Genomic DNA, 18,418 nt, shown 5'->3' on the forward strand with positions numbered 1-18,418 from the left:
TCCTCGCCCAGAGCCCCAAACCCGGATTAAGCTGTAAAATGGTCCTGCAGGCGGTGGGCAAGGTGCTGCGGTAAGGAGGGGTCCGCCGGGGCGGGGGGTGTCCCCGGGAGGGTTTGGGCAGCCCTGGGAGAGGAACTGAAGTTAAAAATTTGTCCCGGTGCCTCGTTCTGCTGGGCCCCGCTCGGGTCTGGAGGAGGGAGGCTGCTGCTGGCTCCTGTGGAGGGAGCTATCTGGAGGGTGGGAGCTGGATAGCAAGAGCTGCTCGGAGAGAAACATTTGTCCGCCTGATACTGCAATTGAGTTTTGTCTGTGCTCCCTGAGAACTGCATTTCCAGGATGTAAGCAGACAGCGAAATTCCTGGCTTTCCCTGAATAAGGAGTCTGAGCAAGACACTGCGTATGCTTTGGCATGTTTTCTACAGAAATGTTGTAAGATGAGGGGAAAAAATTGCTCATGTAGCTCAGAAAGACTCGTGTGAACACTGCGCCGTGTATGACTACTGAGACCAAAACCAGACGCCCTGGCACAGGACGCGCAGTAATTTGATTCGGAGGAGTTCTGACCCGCTCTGCTTTGCAGGGGAAAACGTCACCACAAATATTAGGATTAGCAGCCTCGCTCGTCAATAACCACAGCTTTTTCTTTTGGTTAACTGTGTTCAGATATTTTTCTGGGATCTGTAAAGAATGGCAGCATTGCTCCAAAAAGAAGCCTTGTTCCTCCAGTGTAACTTTATTTGGCAAGCTTTCGTTTGTCCCTGTTTCCTACTGTCGGTTGCCAATTGTTCAATGTTTGTCAACAGAAATATTATCCCTCTCTTCCTGACTCATGCCTCTTCTCTCCCCAGGCGGGTTGAGGGGAGCCATTTATTAAAGCCGAGCGTTGTGATCACAAAGCGGCTGAGCCCTGCCTGCGAGTTAAACCAGCAAAGTTCACTGGGCTTAAAGTTAGGCTTGGTGAGAACTGCTTAGAGTTGCTCCTAAAGGAGTTTTGTATTGTAGTGATTCTTGGTTTGGGTTTTTTTTCCTCATTAAAAATACTTTCCTGTAGAAAGCATTAGTTTAAGGAATTCAGGGTTTTTTTCCAGATTTTTAAGAGGTTTAACATCCCCTCTTTGCATTTTTTTGGGGGGTGGTGGTGTCTATAATTCGATACGGTGTTACACAGCTGGTCGTATCATAAAATCCTTTGGCCAATGGTTTGCTATTCACACTGTGAACCTTTTGAAGTTTTTGGTAGCTGTGCTGTTGGCAGCACTCCCAGATGTAAATAGATGGGTGCCTCTGTAGGGAAGAATTGACAAAAGCTTTTGTTCAGCATCTATGGTGGCTTATTTTTAAGCATAGTTAACTTCCTGTGACTTAGCAGGGAAACATAGATTGGTCTGATGTGTTCAGTGCATGCTTTCGAAAAAGTATAGCATAACTTCGTCCTTCCTCCTCCAGCTGGAGTATGTACAGACATTGTGCATAATCTTATTTGCCTTTTTTTCCTGAGATTTAGTTTTTCTATATATGTTAAAAAACTGTTACGAAAGCAGGAAAAAGTTGCTGTCATACATAAAATATTTTGGGCTCAGGAATTAATAGCATAACTTTATTTTACTAGGCTTTACTAGATGGGAGTGATTGCTGCTTCATAGTAGAAGGGTTTTTTTTTTTTTTTAATGTATCTTTTCATTCTGAGTTATCTCCTTTTGCACCCAGTTAGAGAAGTGTGAAGTCACAAAAACTTTCTTTAGTGCCAGACTGGTTCTCTTATTTATTTTCTTGAATATACTTCAGGTGCTTTATCTGACCTTACACGTGTTGCTTCACGCTGCTTTTCTTCAGTTTTTGTTCTGTAAAGCATACACTCATCCTGTCCTGCAGAGAGCTCGGACAGCGTGCTGGCTGGGAGCCTGGGTGACTGACTCCAGTCGAAGTCTCCTTGTTGCAGAAATCAGGTATTAGTGCTTCAGGAAGCATGAGCCCAGTGATGGTGAAAGAAAGAACCAGATGGGACCTCGTTGAGGCCAAAAGTGGTGGCTTGTTGGTGACAGGTGTGGTGGATTTCTTTGAACACAGGCATCCACAGCTGAGCCTTGTCCCTTGATTGCTGGCAGAGGAGAGCAGGGAGCTGCAAGCAGTGTCTGAATGCAGAGGTGCAGTGCCAGCCCAGCACAGAGCGACCGGCTCACTCCCTGGTGCTTAGGTTGTAGTCATAGGAAGTTAACTGAGATTAATCCCGCATTACTGTGATGGTTTACCATCTATTTCCGAGTCAGTGTAGGATATCAAAGGGTATCAAATGCCACTTTTAAGCCCGTCTGCCTGAAGCACTGCTGATGGAGTTTTCTGTAGTCTATACAGAACATGAATCAATACTAAGCTTTGGGTGAAGTAATTATTTTCTGTTGATCAGCCCTACAGAAGGCTTGGTGATGAGATCGAGGGATGCCTTGCTTGTGCGTAGCCTGGCATTATGAACAGCTCACTGCGTTTTAGGCTTGTTTCTCAGGCCCAACTGGGAGCCATCATCATTGCCTCCCAGTCCCCCACAGGCTGCCAAGGACTTGCAGAAATTCTGTGGACAAAGGATCTCTCTAAGTTGCCCTCCATTTCTGTCTCTCTCCTGGTTGTGAATTATAAAGTTCAGTTCTTCCAGTAGGATACTTTATCAGTGCAATCTCCCCCGACAGCAAATCCCTTTTACGTTATTTACATGAGTTGTATGTACTTATAAGTAGCTCACTCTCTTGAAGCTTTTACCATGCAAGTTGTTTTTATTAGTTAGTAGGTCCTAGTCCTCCTACCTGCTGGGTGTCACACACTGGTAGTGACAGCTGCCAAAGGAAAAACCAGTACGGGGAGGAAACAAGGAGGGAAGTGTGAGGAAACAACGAGGATTCACAAGAAGCAGCAGCAGACATGAGAACCTGAGAAGAGTTTAAAAGACCATGGGGAAAGACGACTGAACCAGAAAGGGGGAAAAAGTAACAAAAGCAACAGATGTGCTCTCAGCCTCTCCAATTAATTTTTTATGAAAGCTACTGGTAGGTTTATTGCTCTTTTCAATTATTAGTGATTCAGCTGTGAAGAACTCTGGAGATGCTTGTATCTTTCATCATAAGGGTTAGTAAACTGTGTTTAACACTTCAGGGATGGCACCAAGACTGCGCGCTTGTTATGATTTTAAAAAATTAAATACCTTTAGAAAAGTGTCATCTCTCCTTTAAATTAATCATAGTGTAGCTGAGATGAAGTTGTGTGTATTCCTTAGCACAGTGGTTCATTAGGACTTGCGTTTCACTTCAGATGGTTTCTGAAATCTGTCAGTCTCAGTTTCCCCTCTCCTGTAATGAATTGTGTAATGATTTAGCCCGTGGTTAGGGAGGAAAAAACCAAAATGGGTGCAGTTTTTCTGGTTTTTTGTTGTGTTGTTTCCTACAACTTGGTGGTTCTGGAGAGAGGTAGAAGGGGAAAGGGAGAAAACAATGTAAAAATTTGGAATATTATTCTACTTTTTAACGTTATTTAATTAATTTTTCAAGTTCTTTGTGAAGTGGCTGATGACTGTTGGCTTCCTTGCAGAGGTGTGCTTTTACTGGTCTCAGGCAGCACAAGTGGAAGGCAGACGCAGGTAGAGCAGCGATCTCCTCTCTTTGTCCCCAGCAGATAACCGAGCTGGCCAGAAGCGTTCTCCAGAGCCACGTGCTGATGAGTTCAGGGCTCAGTGTTCACTGCCAGTGCTTGAATCCTGATGCTCAAGTGCAGCTCGTGCAGCGCGTTTGCTGTGCCCTGGCACCTGGGGTCCTGCGCAGGCTCTTTTCAGAGACCGCTCCTCGTGCAGCTTTGGAGTCAGTGTGTTTCCTTTTAAGTCTCCAGTGGATCCCAGTCCCTCTGGGATAGCTGACTAATAATCGGTGATATGGTGCCAAGAAGGAGGGGTGATGTGGGCTGTGGAGTTCTGATGTCGTTGTGTAATGACTGCTGATAAAGTGCAGGACGGTTCGGATGTACACATACTGCAGGACGAGTGTGGGAACAGATAACTTAAAACTCCTCTTCCTCATGAGAGCCTCCCTTCTTACAGCAATCTGCAGGGATTGATTTGGATACCAACCAAAAAGTAAAACAACTCCACTCTTTTTTTGGGTAGGTGTGCCACTGGCATTACTAACCAAGTGGAATTTTTACAGGTACTTCTAAAGAGTGTAGTAATTTGTCTTCAGCGATAATGATTGCTACAGTCAGATAAATTAGCGAGTTTGTGTTGGTATCCTGGATGGTGCTAGGTGTGCTTACGTCCAGCACTTACAAATTTTTGAAAAATTCAATTCCTTATCTGTTCCTCAATTCATAGCAAGATCAGGGAGAAACCAGGTTAATTTTGACATTCAATTCTGTTTAAGGGATCGTGCAAAGTCACCTTAAATGTGTTCATGAAATGGGGCGTAGGTGGGTGGAAGCAGAGCGCGTTTGGTGTGGCTGCCTCTCCTCTGCTGCCCCGACTCTCCTTGCTGGAGAGAGCTGGTGTTGGGGATGCTTGTGTGCATTGGCAAGACTAAAGCAAATATTTTAAAAAATCAGTCTTGTTTTATCCTGATGTAGGTGAAACAGTTTTGAACAATTTAGTCCAATCCAGATTATTATGAATAGAATGGCCTGGGCTGGAAAGGACCTCAACTTGATGATCTTTGAGGTCCTTTCCAGCCCAGGCCATTCTATGATTCTATGAAGTAATAAGAAGAGAGTTGTTTAAGATTTGCTGATGTGGTTAATGCAGGAGTCTGGGGACAGGCAGACGAGAAGGAGGGACGGCAGTGTGCAGGCAAGGGGCTTACAGGCAGAATGCTCTTCAGAACCATGTCAGCTATTTTAATCCTGTTCTTTTCCTTTCCCTCCCACAACTTTCCATTGTACCAAAATAGTTCAAAATGTTGATGGTTCAGGGCAACTGACATCACTAATTGTCACGCTGTGTCTTGCTGAGTATTTCTGTAACAGGAGGTGATCCAGTGACAGCCTTTCGGAACTCTCACCCAGCCACTCGGACAGGACCGGTGACACCATGGGGCAGTAACACCTTGTGCTTTGGCAAGGTGTGACAGCGCGGGAGGGGCTTTGTGGTAGCTCTTCTGTGTATGAAAGCAACCTGGGCTCCTTCTGAGCTCAGGACCTAAAGCTGTCCTCTGGAAAGATGCTGTGTCTCACGCGAGGTCTGATCAGCCACGCGGTCCTCCTTTTCTTTGGGATCGTCACCTGTTTGTTCACTTGTATTCGCCGCAGGAGTGTCATGACCCCGGTGCGTTTATGAGAGTTGGTGAACCATGGGTAACGTATTAACTTAATGAAGAAGTTGGTGTCTTTCTTCAGAGGTGTTTACAACATGGAGCTCTGTTTTGGTTGTGTTCCATGACCTGTGAAGCCATAGCCAGAGGGAGAGGACTGCTAAAATTCTTCTGTGTGTTGAAATAACCCTCTGAGGTGTCTCCAGGGCTTGTATACAAAGGGCACCCACCTGAGGTTTAACAGCATTTTCCTCTGTTTTAGGGGCAAAAGTACGCTGCTTTTTTCTGAAGATGCCTCCTGGACACTTTAATAGATTTGATTGTAATCTCAAACTTCTGAAATGATGCACCTTCCTTTTATCTTATTTCATTGGTATGCCTCAGTTTCATTATAGATTTGCTCCAGATTTTAGCTGCTTGTGTCTGCCTAGAAGGTGACTGCAGTTTGTATACACCCAAAGTATGATGTGTGACATTCATCCTTCTGGGAGGTGACTGCAATTCCTGGGTTGTGTCTTTGCTACCCGTGTTGTGATTGCCCATTGTTCTGGAGATGTCTCTTTCGGAGAAAGCATCTATTTCACCCTTAATTTCCAGCTGCTCTTTTCTGGTATCACAAACCATCTGTGCACCCCAAGGTCTTTGCCAAGTTTGTAGGAAGAAAAAAAAATCCTCTGTAGAAGAGCTTTTCTCTTTCCATTCTTGGCAATTGTTGCTGAAGAGTTGTGGTGTTAGGAACGTGGTCTCCCACTGGTGGTTACCCTGTCTCTAAGATGTCTAAGACAAAATGTATCCGTTCCCCATCATACGCCTTTATCTGTGACTGCACCAAAACTGAGTTTCAGATAGTATTCTTTCTTTTGAGGGGATTTTGCAGTCCTTTTTCTTAATCCTTGGTTCTGTGGGGCTCAACAGAATCTTAACTAAGACTTCAGCACAGTGCTGGGTAGGGAAGATGAGACCTTGCTTTGCTTTTAAGAGCTGCCATCACCTTGTCTCTGGAAAGAGAAGGGTATTGGATGTGTGGATTAACCCTTTCTTTCAGCTTTCTGAAGAAAAAAACATTTCTTTGAGTTAATGGAGTCCATCAACACTGGACCGAGGTGGTTTGAGCTTGCTGGGAAATGCTGCTCTGTTAAATTCCCAAGTTCATTCCTGTCTGGTGCTGGAACAAGTTGAGGAGTGCTTTTGCTCAGACAGCAGGGGCTGGTGAGAGCAGATGCTCCCCAGGTGAAGGGAACATTGTGGATGTCTGTTTAATTCCTTTTATTTTTAAAAAGGAAGACTCAGCAGTGAGTGCAGCTGTCCTCAGAAAGGCAGGTAGTGACAGAATATTAAAACTCTTAGGACAGCTTAATACCTGAAAAAAATAATCCCCACGCACCATACAAAGTACATGGAGTTAATGAAGAAGGAAGGCTTGGGCTTCTTCCTGGTGATTTATAAAAATTCATGCACAGGAGAGGTGACATTAAGTGCCCTTGGCAGCTCCACTCACACTCCAGACACTTGCCCAGATCTGCTCTTCAGCCCAGTGTGACCACAAATCCCAGACTGGGAACACCAGAGCCTTACAGGGATGAGCGCTGACAATCAGCAGGACGTGTTTGGCAAGATGGGGAAAGGAAATTGTGATAAACTAGGTTTTGCTGATTCTTCATTATGCAAAGCCCTCAGTTTTGATGTGACTGCCTTATTTCTTCAGAACAATCTGCACAGGGAGAAGATAAAGCTGCTGGGGTCTTGAGACCACCGCCTGTGTAGGACAGAGGGGAAACTGTCTTCAGTCTTAACTGAAATACTTATTTTTCTGTTGTTTTTCAGCACACAGAGCTTTGTTCATGTCTATATAAATCATTCAAATACATCCAAAAGTTTGGTTGGGTTTTTTTTTAATCCACACATCTTATTTAGTAGTTGAGACAACTAATCTGGTAAGTGATTTCAGTTACAAGCTTTTTGAGAAGGATTCCTGTTGATTTTTGAAGTAGAGACTTAAAATATTGGGAAGTAACTGGATCACCTGGCAATGACAGTAAACTGCTCTCTTGGGAGAGACTTCTTCACCGGTTAGGGACCGCCTTTCGTTTCTTCACAGTGAAACTACTCGCACAGCTCTCCAGGAGTCACATCTCTGCAAAACCAGTATGAACTGCTGGCTGCTCAGGCGAGCGATGGAGGCTGGTGTGTGGAGAGGGTTAGCTGGTCATCACCGTCCCTTGTTCTGAGGTGTGATGCTGGGCTACAAAAGCGAGCGTCAAAGCATGAGTTCACATCGTGCTTTAAAGAAGAATCTTAGATGTTAGTCTCTGCTTGTGTGAACTGATTAATTGCAGATACACAAGAATAGTTAGAGATACTGCTTGTTGTTTGCACGTGCAGCCAGGGGATGGAACAAATCCAGCATGCAACTGTGCATCTGATTTTTGAAAATTACTAGTCTTCCTTAACCAATTTCTTGGCTGTGCTTTCAGCATTTCATTGAAAGAACAAAGTTGTATTTCAGCACGCCTTTGGAGGGTAACACTACAGGTCTGAATACCTACGTTTTGGGGTTTTGGATGGCTAATGTATCAGTACCTGTCTGTAAAGGTGCTTCTTACCCAAGCTTTTCAGCCTCCCTTGGTGTATCCTGAAAAGTAATAAATTAGGGTTGGGAATCACTGCTGTCTCAGGAGCTAATTAACAGTGGCTGGTTTAACTGTACCAGTAATTAAACTGTTATCCGCTCTACTATTTTTTCAGTCAGTCATTCAAGTACTCCCTACTTTGGCCCATGATTCCATCGAGTTTCTATTTTAAATATTTTTTTTTTCTTCCTCTACTGTACAGAAAGCAAAACTTAAACATGCTGTTTTGTAGGAAATACTGAAACAGCTGCGTGCTATTGACAACAAAACTGAACGGAATGCATTGCATCATTCTGTCACAAAGTTTAAAAATTAACCACAGGGCTAGATTAGTGAGTATTTTGTACATATCATTTGTTAAAGAAAGTTACCTAGTTAAGATAATGCTTTGAATTCCTTTTACCTTCAACTCTCCCTTGCCCTGTGAGGAGGCACAGTTTGTGCCTTCTAACTACAGATTTCTGGTTTTTTGTTTAACGAGATAGTTCATATTGAGACTCAAAGGCACCGCTCCTCATCACAGGATCTGATCTAAGGCATGCCAGGGGAGGTGCGGCTTCCCTGACCTAACTCTGGTTTAGATTAAAGCCAAAATATTAAGAAAATTTTTTTAAAAATTATTTTTGAACTTCAAAGCTGCCATTGAGAGAGAACTGACCTTGACTCATGGTAATTTCTAGTCAATAAATATCCTTCCTAATTAAAATGTAAGAGCTGAGTTTGTGGCGCTTGATACAGCGGATGCACATTTCAGGTGGGGCTGTTTCTCCACACTGGTATTTCTTTGCCCAACCTGTTCAATAACTAATGACTGGATGGGTAACTGAATTCCTCACAGCGGTGTGTCTCAATGCAACGAGACGTGTGTGCTCGTACGAATGCTTTAAAAATGAGTTTACAGGCGCAGGCATGCAGAATTGCTTATGAATGGTGAAACCAACTGACAGTTTTTCCCATGCTATGTATCTAATTGCGTTTATATGGTTTCCTGAAGTCCTACAAAAAAGCAAAGATGTTTCAAGTAGCGATCTTGTTCCCGGTGTGTCTGTGCACACTCTCGGCTCTGGTGCCCCAGCACTTTCCTGTCCTGTTAAGCCACAGGTCAGGTGTAAGCCGGGCTGTGTTTCTGTGCAGGATGCAGCTGCCGAAGCCTTGCCTGCTGTGTGATTGCACAGAGATGATGTTCTCAAAGGTGGGACTTCAGCAAGGCAGGTGATTAATTTGTTTTCACACTCTTCCCAACAAAAAATAACTAACTTATCCTTCTAATACAAAACGCTTTTTGTGCCTAAATAGCTGTAATTTGCCCTGTCCTGCCAGCAGTAACAAAGCCAGTCCTTTGCTATTCCTTGCCTCTGGGGAGCTGAGCAGAGAGACAACAACTGCGGCTGAGCTCAGCTGCAAGCTGACATGTCATACCATGTCGAAAAATATTTATCTATTGAGAGCAGAGACTCTCGGAGGGAGTATTCTCATTAAGTTTGGCGACTGTCATGCAGTTGCCTTCTTTCATACTGCACAGTATAATTCTAAAATAGATTTTTAAACTTTTTTGTGGACTTTGAAAAGTTGAGAATTGTACAGTTCAGATTACAAGTACATTAGACACTCTATGTCCTGTCCTCCACAGTATGCGGGTACGGTGGTCAGCTTGCCCTGCACATCTAACATATTTCCTTTGTTGCATGTTTTCTTTAGGCTGCAGTAGTACTTACAACTAGTTAGTATTGGTAGATAAATGTTTTTTCTTGTACAAAGAGAGCTTGCAGGCAAAAAGGCAGTGAGGAAACTGAAAGACTTCTTACGAAGACAAACCTGTGGGCACCCTGGTGGGCTCTGAGCAGAGTAGCCTGACTGCATTTGTGTACCTTGGGCTATATAGCAAGAAGTGTGACTGCTGAAGCCAGGTTGTTGCCATGGTGAAATAATTCCCAGCAATTAAAGCACAGTTCTATCCCAAAAAGCAACTCTGTGCAAGTTACGTTGTGAAATCTCATATTTACGAGGCCATGAGGTTTCCAAATCGAATTTGTTTGGTTTAGAAATAAGAAGATAGCTTTGCAATCTGCCAGCTCTACAAACTTCATCGGTGTTGGAAGATAACAAACCGTGTCTTCAGTAGTTTACGTGCTCTGGGGGTGAACTCTCTCCCCGCAAAGGTGTACCGCAGTGTGCGGCACGTTCTCTTCTAGAACGATAACAGGGCTGCCTCAGAGGAACCTGGAGGAGCAGCTGCTGCCAGAACTTGAATTTAATCATGATGGAGAAGTTAGTATAACTCTTAAGTGTGTTCCAGTAGGAGATTACAGGATAACAAATAAATCATTGCTTAAGTTAATAGACATGTTAATTAAGAAGTTTCTCTGTTTTTACTACAGTACATTTACATTTTCTTTCCATTTGCAAAGTCAGCCTTGAAAGAGAGATACAGACTTTTTTGCTAGTTGTGTTCTTTTTACTTTTTACTTGTTCTTTGCCAGCAGTTTTTCTGGCCTCCAAAATTCCAAATCCTGTGTTGAAAAATCACTGGGTATTATAATAATAAATGCGACAGGCCTATATTTGCCTTCCCCAAAATGTAAAAGGTGTTAAAAGCCACCCCAAAACTTACTTGCTTTCCAGTCTTGGTGCAGATGACTTGTTCTCGTGGCTCTGTAGTGTGGGAGATCTCCCCACTGCAGCATCTGTCACAGAACCCGGCTCGGGATCTCTGCCGTCGGCTGCTCTCAGTGGAGAGACACTTCTCTCCTTTGCCTGTGTGTTTAATTAAAGAAACTTAAGGTATACGATCTCTGCCTTAGACTGAAATGTTTTCCAGTATAGAGAAAAAACCCTATTTATCTCTGCTGCTTTTAAAAGGTCCTTAGAGAGCCTGTTCAGATATAAACATTTGCATGTGCAGTGTCAGTGGCTCGGTGAAATGAATCCTGTTCACACTGTCTAGCTGCAGGATGGGAGTATATTTAGCAGTGGAGGATGATGAGGAAGCATTTGCGTTGCTAGAATCCACATGACATTTTTCCTCTAAGGGAAGGACGCAGGAGTGTCCCTATCTTGGTATATTGTGTATGGGCCTGATGGGTTTGGAGCGAGCGTGCCTGGGGACTGTAATAAGCTGCATGTTAGCAAGACACACCCCCGAACACAGAACTCCAGCCTGTGTCTGCAGCTGATGAACGGATGATGAAGCTGGGCAGAGATGCCCTGGAGAGTGAGCATGGCATGGCCTCTCCTGTTCCTCTGTGCTCACCAGGGTCTGCTCTGGAAGTGCTGCTCTAGAGGAAGAGGAGTTGCAAGCAGGGGAGAATATACTGTGGGACACCTTCTCCAGCAGAGATTTGCCCTCTTTCTGCTCACTTTTGGCTTAATTTGTCAGGCAGCCGGAGTTCGCCTACAATTGTTCTTAAGAACAACAAAAACAAACTGAAGAACCACGACCCCGTGTCTGTCCCAAGCTCAGGACTTGGGCACCTGTGATGTATGGTTCGTTCAGAGCACTGGATAAATTAATTGTTTCAACACTGTTCATCTATGACCTGCTGCATCTCTCTTACACAGACCTCATTTGGCTCCCCTTAGAGCTCTTGAAAATAAACATTGGGAGAGATTTGCGTCCTTTTCCTTTCCTAATCCTCAGATTTCAAAAAATCTGGACTGTAGTAAATCCCTTAGGACAAGAATCTTGCTGAGGCTGGTTTGGATAGGAGGGCTTTTTGGCATGAAGGTAAAAGAGAGCATTTCAAAATGAAGAACGAGGGTATTTGCTTGAGTCAGGTAATTTTCTGTTTCTGTTAGTGAACGATTCCTTTTAAATTGCATCAGTGGCTCCTAGAAATAAAGAATCGATTTGTCTCCTATCTGGCATCACTTCCCTCGTGGTCCTAGCGCTCTGTCCCACTAGGCCCTCCCCAGTGTGTTGATGGAGAGGAGTCTGGACCAGTGCAAGGATTATACAGCCAGAAGGCAGCCAGAGAGGCTGGGTACCTCCTCTTGATCTAGAGAGGAGTTCTGGCAGGTATGCCCAGAGAAGAAAGGAAGATCCAGTCCAGCGCATTTTACCACAAGAATGCACTCTGCGCATTTTTGTAGCGTTAACTGAGCTGTCTGCATGCCTGGCCTTGCCTCTGTAGCCATTCTTCCCTGAGCTGCACTGGGGAGCAGATGGGGGATCCTGGGAAGAGGAGGAGCGGCGGTACCTGGCCGCCAGCACACACCTGGAGTTCAGCATGGTTCTGTAACAGGCAGTTAACAGGCAGCTGCCACGCCACGGTGGGCAAACACTGAGCTAGCGCTGAGCGGGGACAGGCAAGAGAAGAGAGAAAGACAGAGAATTTGAATCATCGAATCATTCAGGTTGGAAAAGACCTTTAAGATCACGCTCAACCTTTAACCTAATGCTGCCAAGTCCACCACTAAACCATGTCCCTAAGTGCCACATCTCTGTGTCTTTTCAATACCCCCAGGGCTGGTGGCTCAGCCACTTCCTCAGGCAGCCTGTTCCAGTGCTTGACAACCCTTTCAGTGAAGACATTTTTCCTAATATCCAATCTAAACCTCCCTTGGCACAACCTGAGGCCATTCCTCCTGTCCTGTCGCTACCTGGGCAAAGAGCCCAACACCCACTATGCTTGTAGGGAGCAGTCAGGTCTCCCCTCAGCCTCCTTTTCTCCAGACTAACAACCCCAGTTCCTCAGCTGCTCCTCATGAGGCTTGTTCTCCAGACCCTTCGTCAGTAGGTGGGTGGGAGCCTACAGAAGGGTCGGGCAAGGCCTGATGCGCTGGAGCGAGAGACACGGCGTGTGCAGGTGTTCCGCGTCCTCCCTGCTTTGCCAGCAGCACCAGCTGGAACTCCGTTTGGCCCTACAGAATGTTTTGGGCTTTCTGTTAAGAAGCAACATTGTGAAATAATGTAATGGCACTTGTCATCCTTAACATGCCTGCCATGCCTTGGCACCGACTGTTTACAGCAGAGCATCCGGAGGCCAAGCAAAGATTCCCTTTTAAGGAAAAGAGCCACTATGAGAATCCAGAAGAAAAAGTTTCCCTGGCATGTAGGGTACATTCTTCTTTCCTCCTCCTTTTAAATAAACTATTAGTAACTTTTAAAAACAGAACAAAAACAAAGCAGCAGAGCCAAAAATGCTGCCAAAGACATTTTATTCTGCGCAGCCCCCTTCGACCTGTGCAGCAGCTGATCCCTGGAGCTAACCCAGAGCAGGAGGGGAAGTATGAAACTGAGGTCAGAGGGGTCTGTCGGAGACCTGGGGTGAGAGGAAATCAGAATGGAGACTGCCTTAAAAAGCGTAATCCCCTTCCCTTCCCCCGAGAGGAAATCGGAATGGAGACTGTCTTAAAAAGCGTAATCCCCTTCCCTTCCCCAGGCCCTGGAGAAACAGCCTGACCACAGCAATCTGCGAACAATTGTACTGTGTGCTGCACTGGGACCGGGGCTTGCTTTCCAGTACCTTACACAGCTTCCCCTCCCGTGTTGATGTTCTTTTCTTTCCCAATCCTGAACATGTATATATGCATCCAGGATTTGTGTGCTGGCTGTGCTGTCACGTGGCGTTTTTAGCTGAAGACTTAGAGGTGATCCAGGTTAAAACAGGATTTGGGATTGCAGATTGGAGATTTTTCCCCACAGAGATACTAATCTTGCCGTTTTAAAGAAAGAGAGAAATAACGAATAACATCTTTTGAAGGAAAGGCAACTTTACTGGTGTTCAAATGAAACTTGTTATTCCCCTTTTCTTGCCTGCTGATAAATAAAGACGCTGAATTACCACAAAGGGATTTTTAAGCTGCCCAGCGCCTCTGAGCTTCCAGTCTTTGTACTTAACCGTGGAGAAAAGACTGTGGGTCACTGGGGTAGGAAACTGGACAGCCTTCAAGAGTTTATTCCTGTCCTGTAAAAACCAGCGTAACCTGCTCCTTCATTGTTCTTGGTGGGAGTTTGGCACTAGGACTCATAAATTTTAGCTCATAAAAGTGTTACCTTCCTGCTATGAATAGGTTCAGGACTCGTTACTGAAGGATTACTTACGCAGAACATTTCTAACCAGAAATTAACTGAGAAGTTCTTTCCAGTAAAGTGCCACAGAAAAACCAGAAAGGTCACAAGTAAATCTGTGACAGCTAACCTGGTTTTCCTTACAAAGCTGTGCAGCCTTCCGTGGATGGCTGAAATCTTTGGGTTTTTCCCCTCTGCAAAGGGAGTACCTTAGAGGGAGAGAGCTTGCATGTTAACATTTATTACCTCAATGTGTTTTATTCCCTCTTCTGTTCCACTCACATCCCATTTGACTCCTTGCCCAAAGACGGGAAGAGGGGAGAAGCTAAAATGAAAATATTCAGTATGCCTTTAATTTTGAATTATAAACCCTTATTCACTGGAAAATATAAAAACATGAAAGTGTTCATAAGGCTGGCCTAAAAGACACTGTTAAAATGTTGGCTTACTGCCTCTCTAATTCTGTGTTGGCTTATGTTTTAAGAGGCTAACCCCCATCCTCAGATTACCAAGAAAGTAGGTTTTGGCAGGAGGACTTCACTATAATACTTCATCAGTGGAGGATATTTTAAAATATGAGACTTCAAAAAGAAAGGAAAAAATTACAAGATGAAAGTCAAAGGCCAAGATAGTTTGATACATCCAGTAGTTGGGTAGTGTGGAGATATACCTGGGTGAGGTGCAGTATGGTGGTGCTGTTGGAGGCTGTAGGTTTTCCACAGAAATGTTTGAGTTGGGAATATACTATTTCAACCCCAACATTTTCCAGATTGTGAACTATACAAATGATAAAGTGCCAGCTAGGTTACTTGAAAATGACCCCCAAAACCTCAGGTGACTCTTAAAACATCATTTGATAACATTTCAGTGGACATCTTATTTTTTGATCTTTCTTAAAACAGATTTTTCTTTTGGTGCCACTTCTGCAAGCATTGCTATGAGCTGTGGGGCTTTTGCCAGCACTGACTGATCCCATCAGGGCTGGATGGACAGTCAGGAGGTGCTGTCCTCTACATTTGCTGGGGATTGCTGGGATTGTACCAGTTAACCTCAAGTAAGAAATAGGGTTAGCTACTAAAAAAATAAATGCTGTTAATCACAAAATCAGCATCTTTGTCCTGTAAGGTTCATAATCCATGGTGATTTGGATCCCCACAGACTTGAGATGGCTTGTGAGTTTTGAGGTTTGCAAACAGGGAGATGAATTTGCCATGTAAGGCCTGTTGGACCTGTTCTGTCAATTTTCAAATGGAAATCAGTGTGCTTGAGACTTGGCTTGGAACCTGACACTGGTGCCTGATCCAGAGGGCACAAAGCGATTGGAGTTTGCATGCAGCTCTGCTCCTTATCACTATCGGGTTTTTTTTTTTTATAAACTTTTTAACTTTAGGAAGTTACTCTTATATCTGGTACTAAAACCACTTCAGTATGGCACATTAAAAAGAGAAAAGCCACTGATTATTTGTATTTAAAAAAGAAAAAATAAACAGCTGCTCACCCTAAGGGTAGTTGGGTGTGAAGAGTAGGAGATGGCGATTGAAGCATCACTGTTTGTCCTTGAAATTCCAGTTTCAGATGCAGTGTAAGAAACTGCGCAGCTTGCTGCAGACAGCAAGAAATTATTAGAGCTGTGCTGGTTCCCGCTGGAAACAAAGGAATCCTGGATTGGTAGAGATAATCTGAAATTGCGTGAGTTTAGGGAATTTTGGTATTTAATAAATTGCTAGTATGCTGTGTGATCAACCTTGTCATAAATCTGTATCTCATGGCCAAACCCATGGGTGCCTGGTACAATTCCAAAGTGATATGAGCTACATCAGGTTATGAAGCATCTCTGATCCTTCTTCAGCTCAATCAGATTGCTTCACATGTGTGTCTTTCCGAACACCACATCAGTTTAAACTGAAGCATGTCTTTAGTATTTGTACCAGGAATAAACTTTGAACCGTACAGCCAGTTTCTGCTATGAAGTGGGAATAATACTGTCCTTGTATGGTTGTAAAACTAAATTAGTACCTGGATGGTGCTTTGAAGATGCTCCAGAATTTGGGGTTTTTTAAACCAAGAAACTACTGGGCATCTGATCAAGAAGGAAATGAGAGAAAGATTAGAGGCGGATCTTTACTGAGATGGGATAAGAGAACAAGCTGGGAAATTGGCAGTTTTACTCGATCTTAACAAAGCAGTTAGACCAGGGAAAAATACCGTCACAGCCCAGTGGGCCTGTCACTTGGTGGCGTGTCTCATACATCTCCTTCTGCAGTGAAATCCAGGCAAGCTTCCAGCGGCTGTGTTTTCTCAGCTGAACGCGAGGCTGCGTACGGAAGGCCTGCTAGAAGCGTTAGTGAATGTACTGTCTGTGGCTGGAGCCAGTTTGCGGAATCTTCTTCTGAGACTGTAGACGAGTGGCCTCTCTTCTGCCATCTCCCTTCTCCCTCTCTAACTTCCTTGTGGGTGTGACGTGGCCCGTGGCATCACCTTCACTTGAGTGCCCAAAACCAACCAAACACAAACCTATCCTGGGAGTTAGCTGAAGAATTAGTTTGTACTCTGGTTTGCCTGTCAATAGAAACTGCTGAGTGCTGTCTCCTTGGATTCTCTAAAGGTGTTTCTTCCCTTAATTAGTAGTTAAGCATTGATTAATTAGTAGTTAAGCATTGATAGACAGGTTTTGGTCTAACCTCTTGACAGACCTTCACCAAACTGCTGCTCACCAGCTGTTCCTCCAGCTGCTTTGGAGCTATAGTTCATCTGTCATGGACGTGTTAAGACACATTTAGCAGAAATCTCTTATTTTTAAAGAAAGACACAAGTAAACATGAATCAGGACTTTGGTTTGCCTTAGGGTGGCTATATCTCTGTTTTGAGAGGCATTGCTCTTTTTGTGGTCTTATGTAACATTTAGGTACATTTTCTAGTAAGCAGTCATCTACAGGTCATGGATTTTGGTGTCTCCTGAATAGAACAGCAAAGCTCTGCTGTTCTTGCCACTTTTCCTGTCATTGGAAGCAGACTGAAGGTGCTGTTGCTGAATGTCCTGCTTGATGCTCGCTGCTATAGTCTTCACTTGTGAGGGTGTTCTGGGAAATCTCAGAAATGTTTTTGTATTTGTGTACTTTAAACATAAAATGAAAAATTGAGGAAGGCATCTTGAATGTGAGCAGCTCACAACAAAGGAAAACACGTATGCTTTGTTTTGCACATTTGGATGGTTCCAGGTAGATGGTATATTCTTACAAGTCTTTGAAACAACAGTGACCTTGGAGGTAGGGGAGAGCAGAAGGAAGGTAACTTCTGAGCTTTACACTATTTGTAATTCTGTTCATTGTGGATGTGTGAGCTTTGGTTTATCTAGAATATGGAACTATTATTTGTTGATTCTTAATCGTATGTAATCATGTTTCTAAACTGGTTTTCTCTGTACTGATGTATGCTCCAGCTCTGTAAGTCTGTAAAGAAAATGCTTTAGTATTGACTAGTATTGACAGTTCCCAAACGAAACCCACAGTTTTACAACCTAGACGGAGCGTGACTCAATTAATACGAGTAAGTCTGACTCTGTAACCTAAGTTCCGCCTAATGAAGGGAAGGTGTGTGCTCCAGTTCAAAACTTGATGTTTTTAACACTGGAATTTTTTTTTCTTTTTTCAGTTTGTACTTAAAATACATGGGCTATGTAGTATCCCAACTGCACTGCATGCAGGTCATGAAAATCTGCTGGTAGGAACAATTTCTGTGGTCTCGCTTTAGTTCTCAGCAGCTGTCAAAGGTTAAAAGAAGAGTGTACTGCACGTGGTGATTTGACGTTCAGGTTCCAGAGTAAACCCTTTGATACAGTGGTTCTGGGCATTTTGCAGGTTCAGTGAGGATACCCATGAGTCAGGTTCTTTTTTAAACCGAGCAAAAGCATTGGAAAAGGGCAGAGGATGGGATCCTTCAGGAAGCTTCTGTTTGAAATGCTTCAGTTCCAGCACAAGGCAGTTGTGGACAGACTTACACAATGTGCTGAAAAGAATCAAAGTGGCTGCATGGACTCATCTAACAGAGAACTGACATTTTTGTGGAAAGGGGAGGTTTGGGGTTTGTAAAAGGACAATGTATAGTCATTGGCATTAGCAAACTTGTGAAATATATTTAGTGTTGAATTCTTGTTTCTTCTCTTGCAATGGCGAGGAATGTGAAGTGAGGAGGTGCACGCTATCCATTTCTGTTCAATGGAAGGCTTACCTCAGCCTCGTACGTCTGGCTTCCTCCTGTGGTTTCCCTCCCCAGCCTGGCTCTATGACAGACTGTCTTTGACCTCTTGGGCTCTCTCTCCGCTCCTCCTCCTCTCAGAAGCCTGCTCTGAGCTGACGTGGCACAGTCCTACCCTGGGGCCCTTGGTTTCAGTATCCTGAAGTAAAGCAAAGACACAAATTCTGTTCTATCCAAACTATTTGTCACTGATCGCTTTTTTTCTCCCAAGTGTGGTTAATGTGGTTTGTCAAACCCATCTCTGAAGTTGA

At 44.0% G+C, this 18,418-nt stretch overlaps 1 protein-coding gene across 1 annotated transcript in view; it reads left to right on the plus strand.

Annotated features, from left to right (window-relative positions):
• Positions 1–5: 5 nt before the first annotated feature.
• The window catches only part of MOB2 (MOB kinase activator 2), a gene marked incomplete at its 5' end in the record, with an annotated part of 32,073 nt that continues 13,660 nt past the window's right edge, over positions 6–18,418 (plus strand). The window contains one exon of the mRNA XM_010078959.1: positions 6–70. Coding sequence (XP_010077261.1) covers positions 6–70 — 65 coding nt within the window. The remainder of the gene's footprint in view (positions 71–18,418) is intronic.

The sequence above is a fragment of the Pterocles gutturalis genome, unplaced genomic scaffold (genome assembly GCF_000699245.1).
Source record: "Pterocles gutturalis isolate BGI_N339 unplaced genomic scaffold, ASM69924v1 scaffold25638, whole genome shotgun sequence".
NCBI lineage: Eukaryota > Metazoa > Chordata > Aves > Pterocliformes > Pteroclidae > Pterocles > Pterocles gutturalis.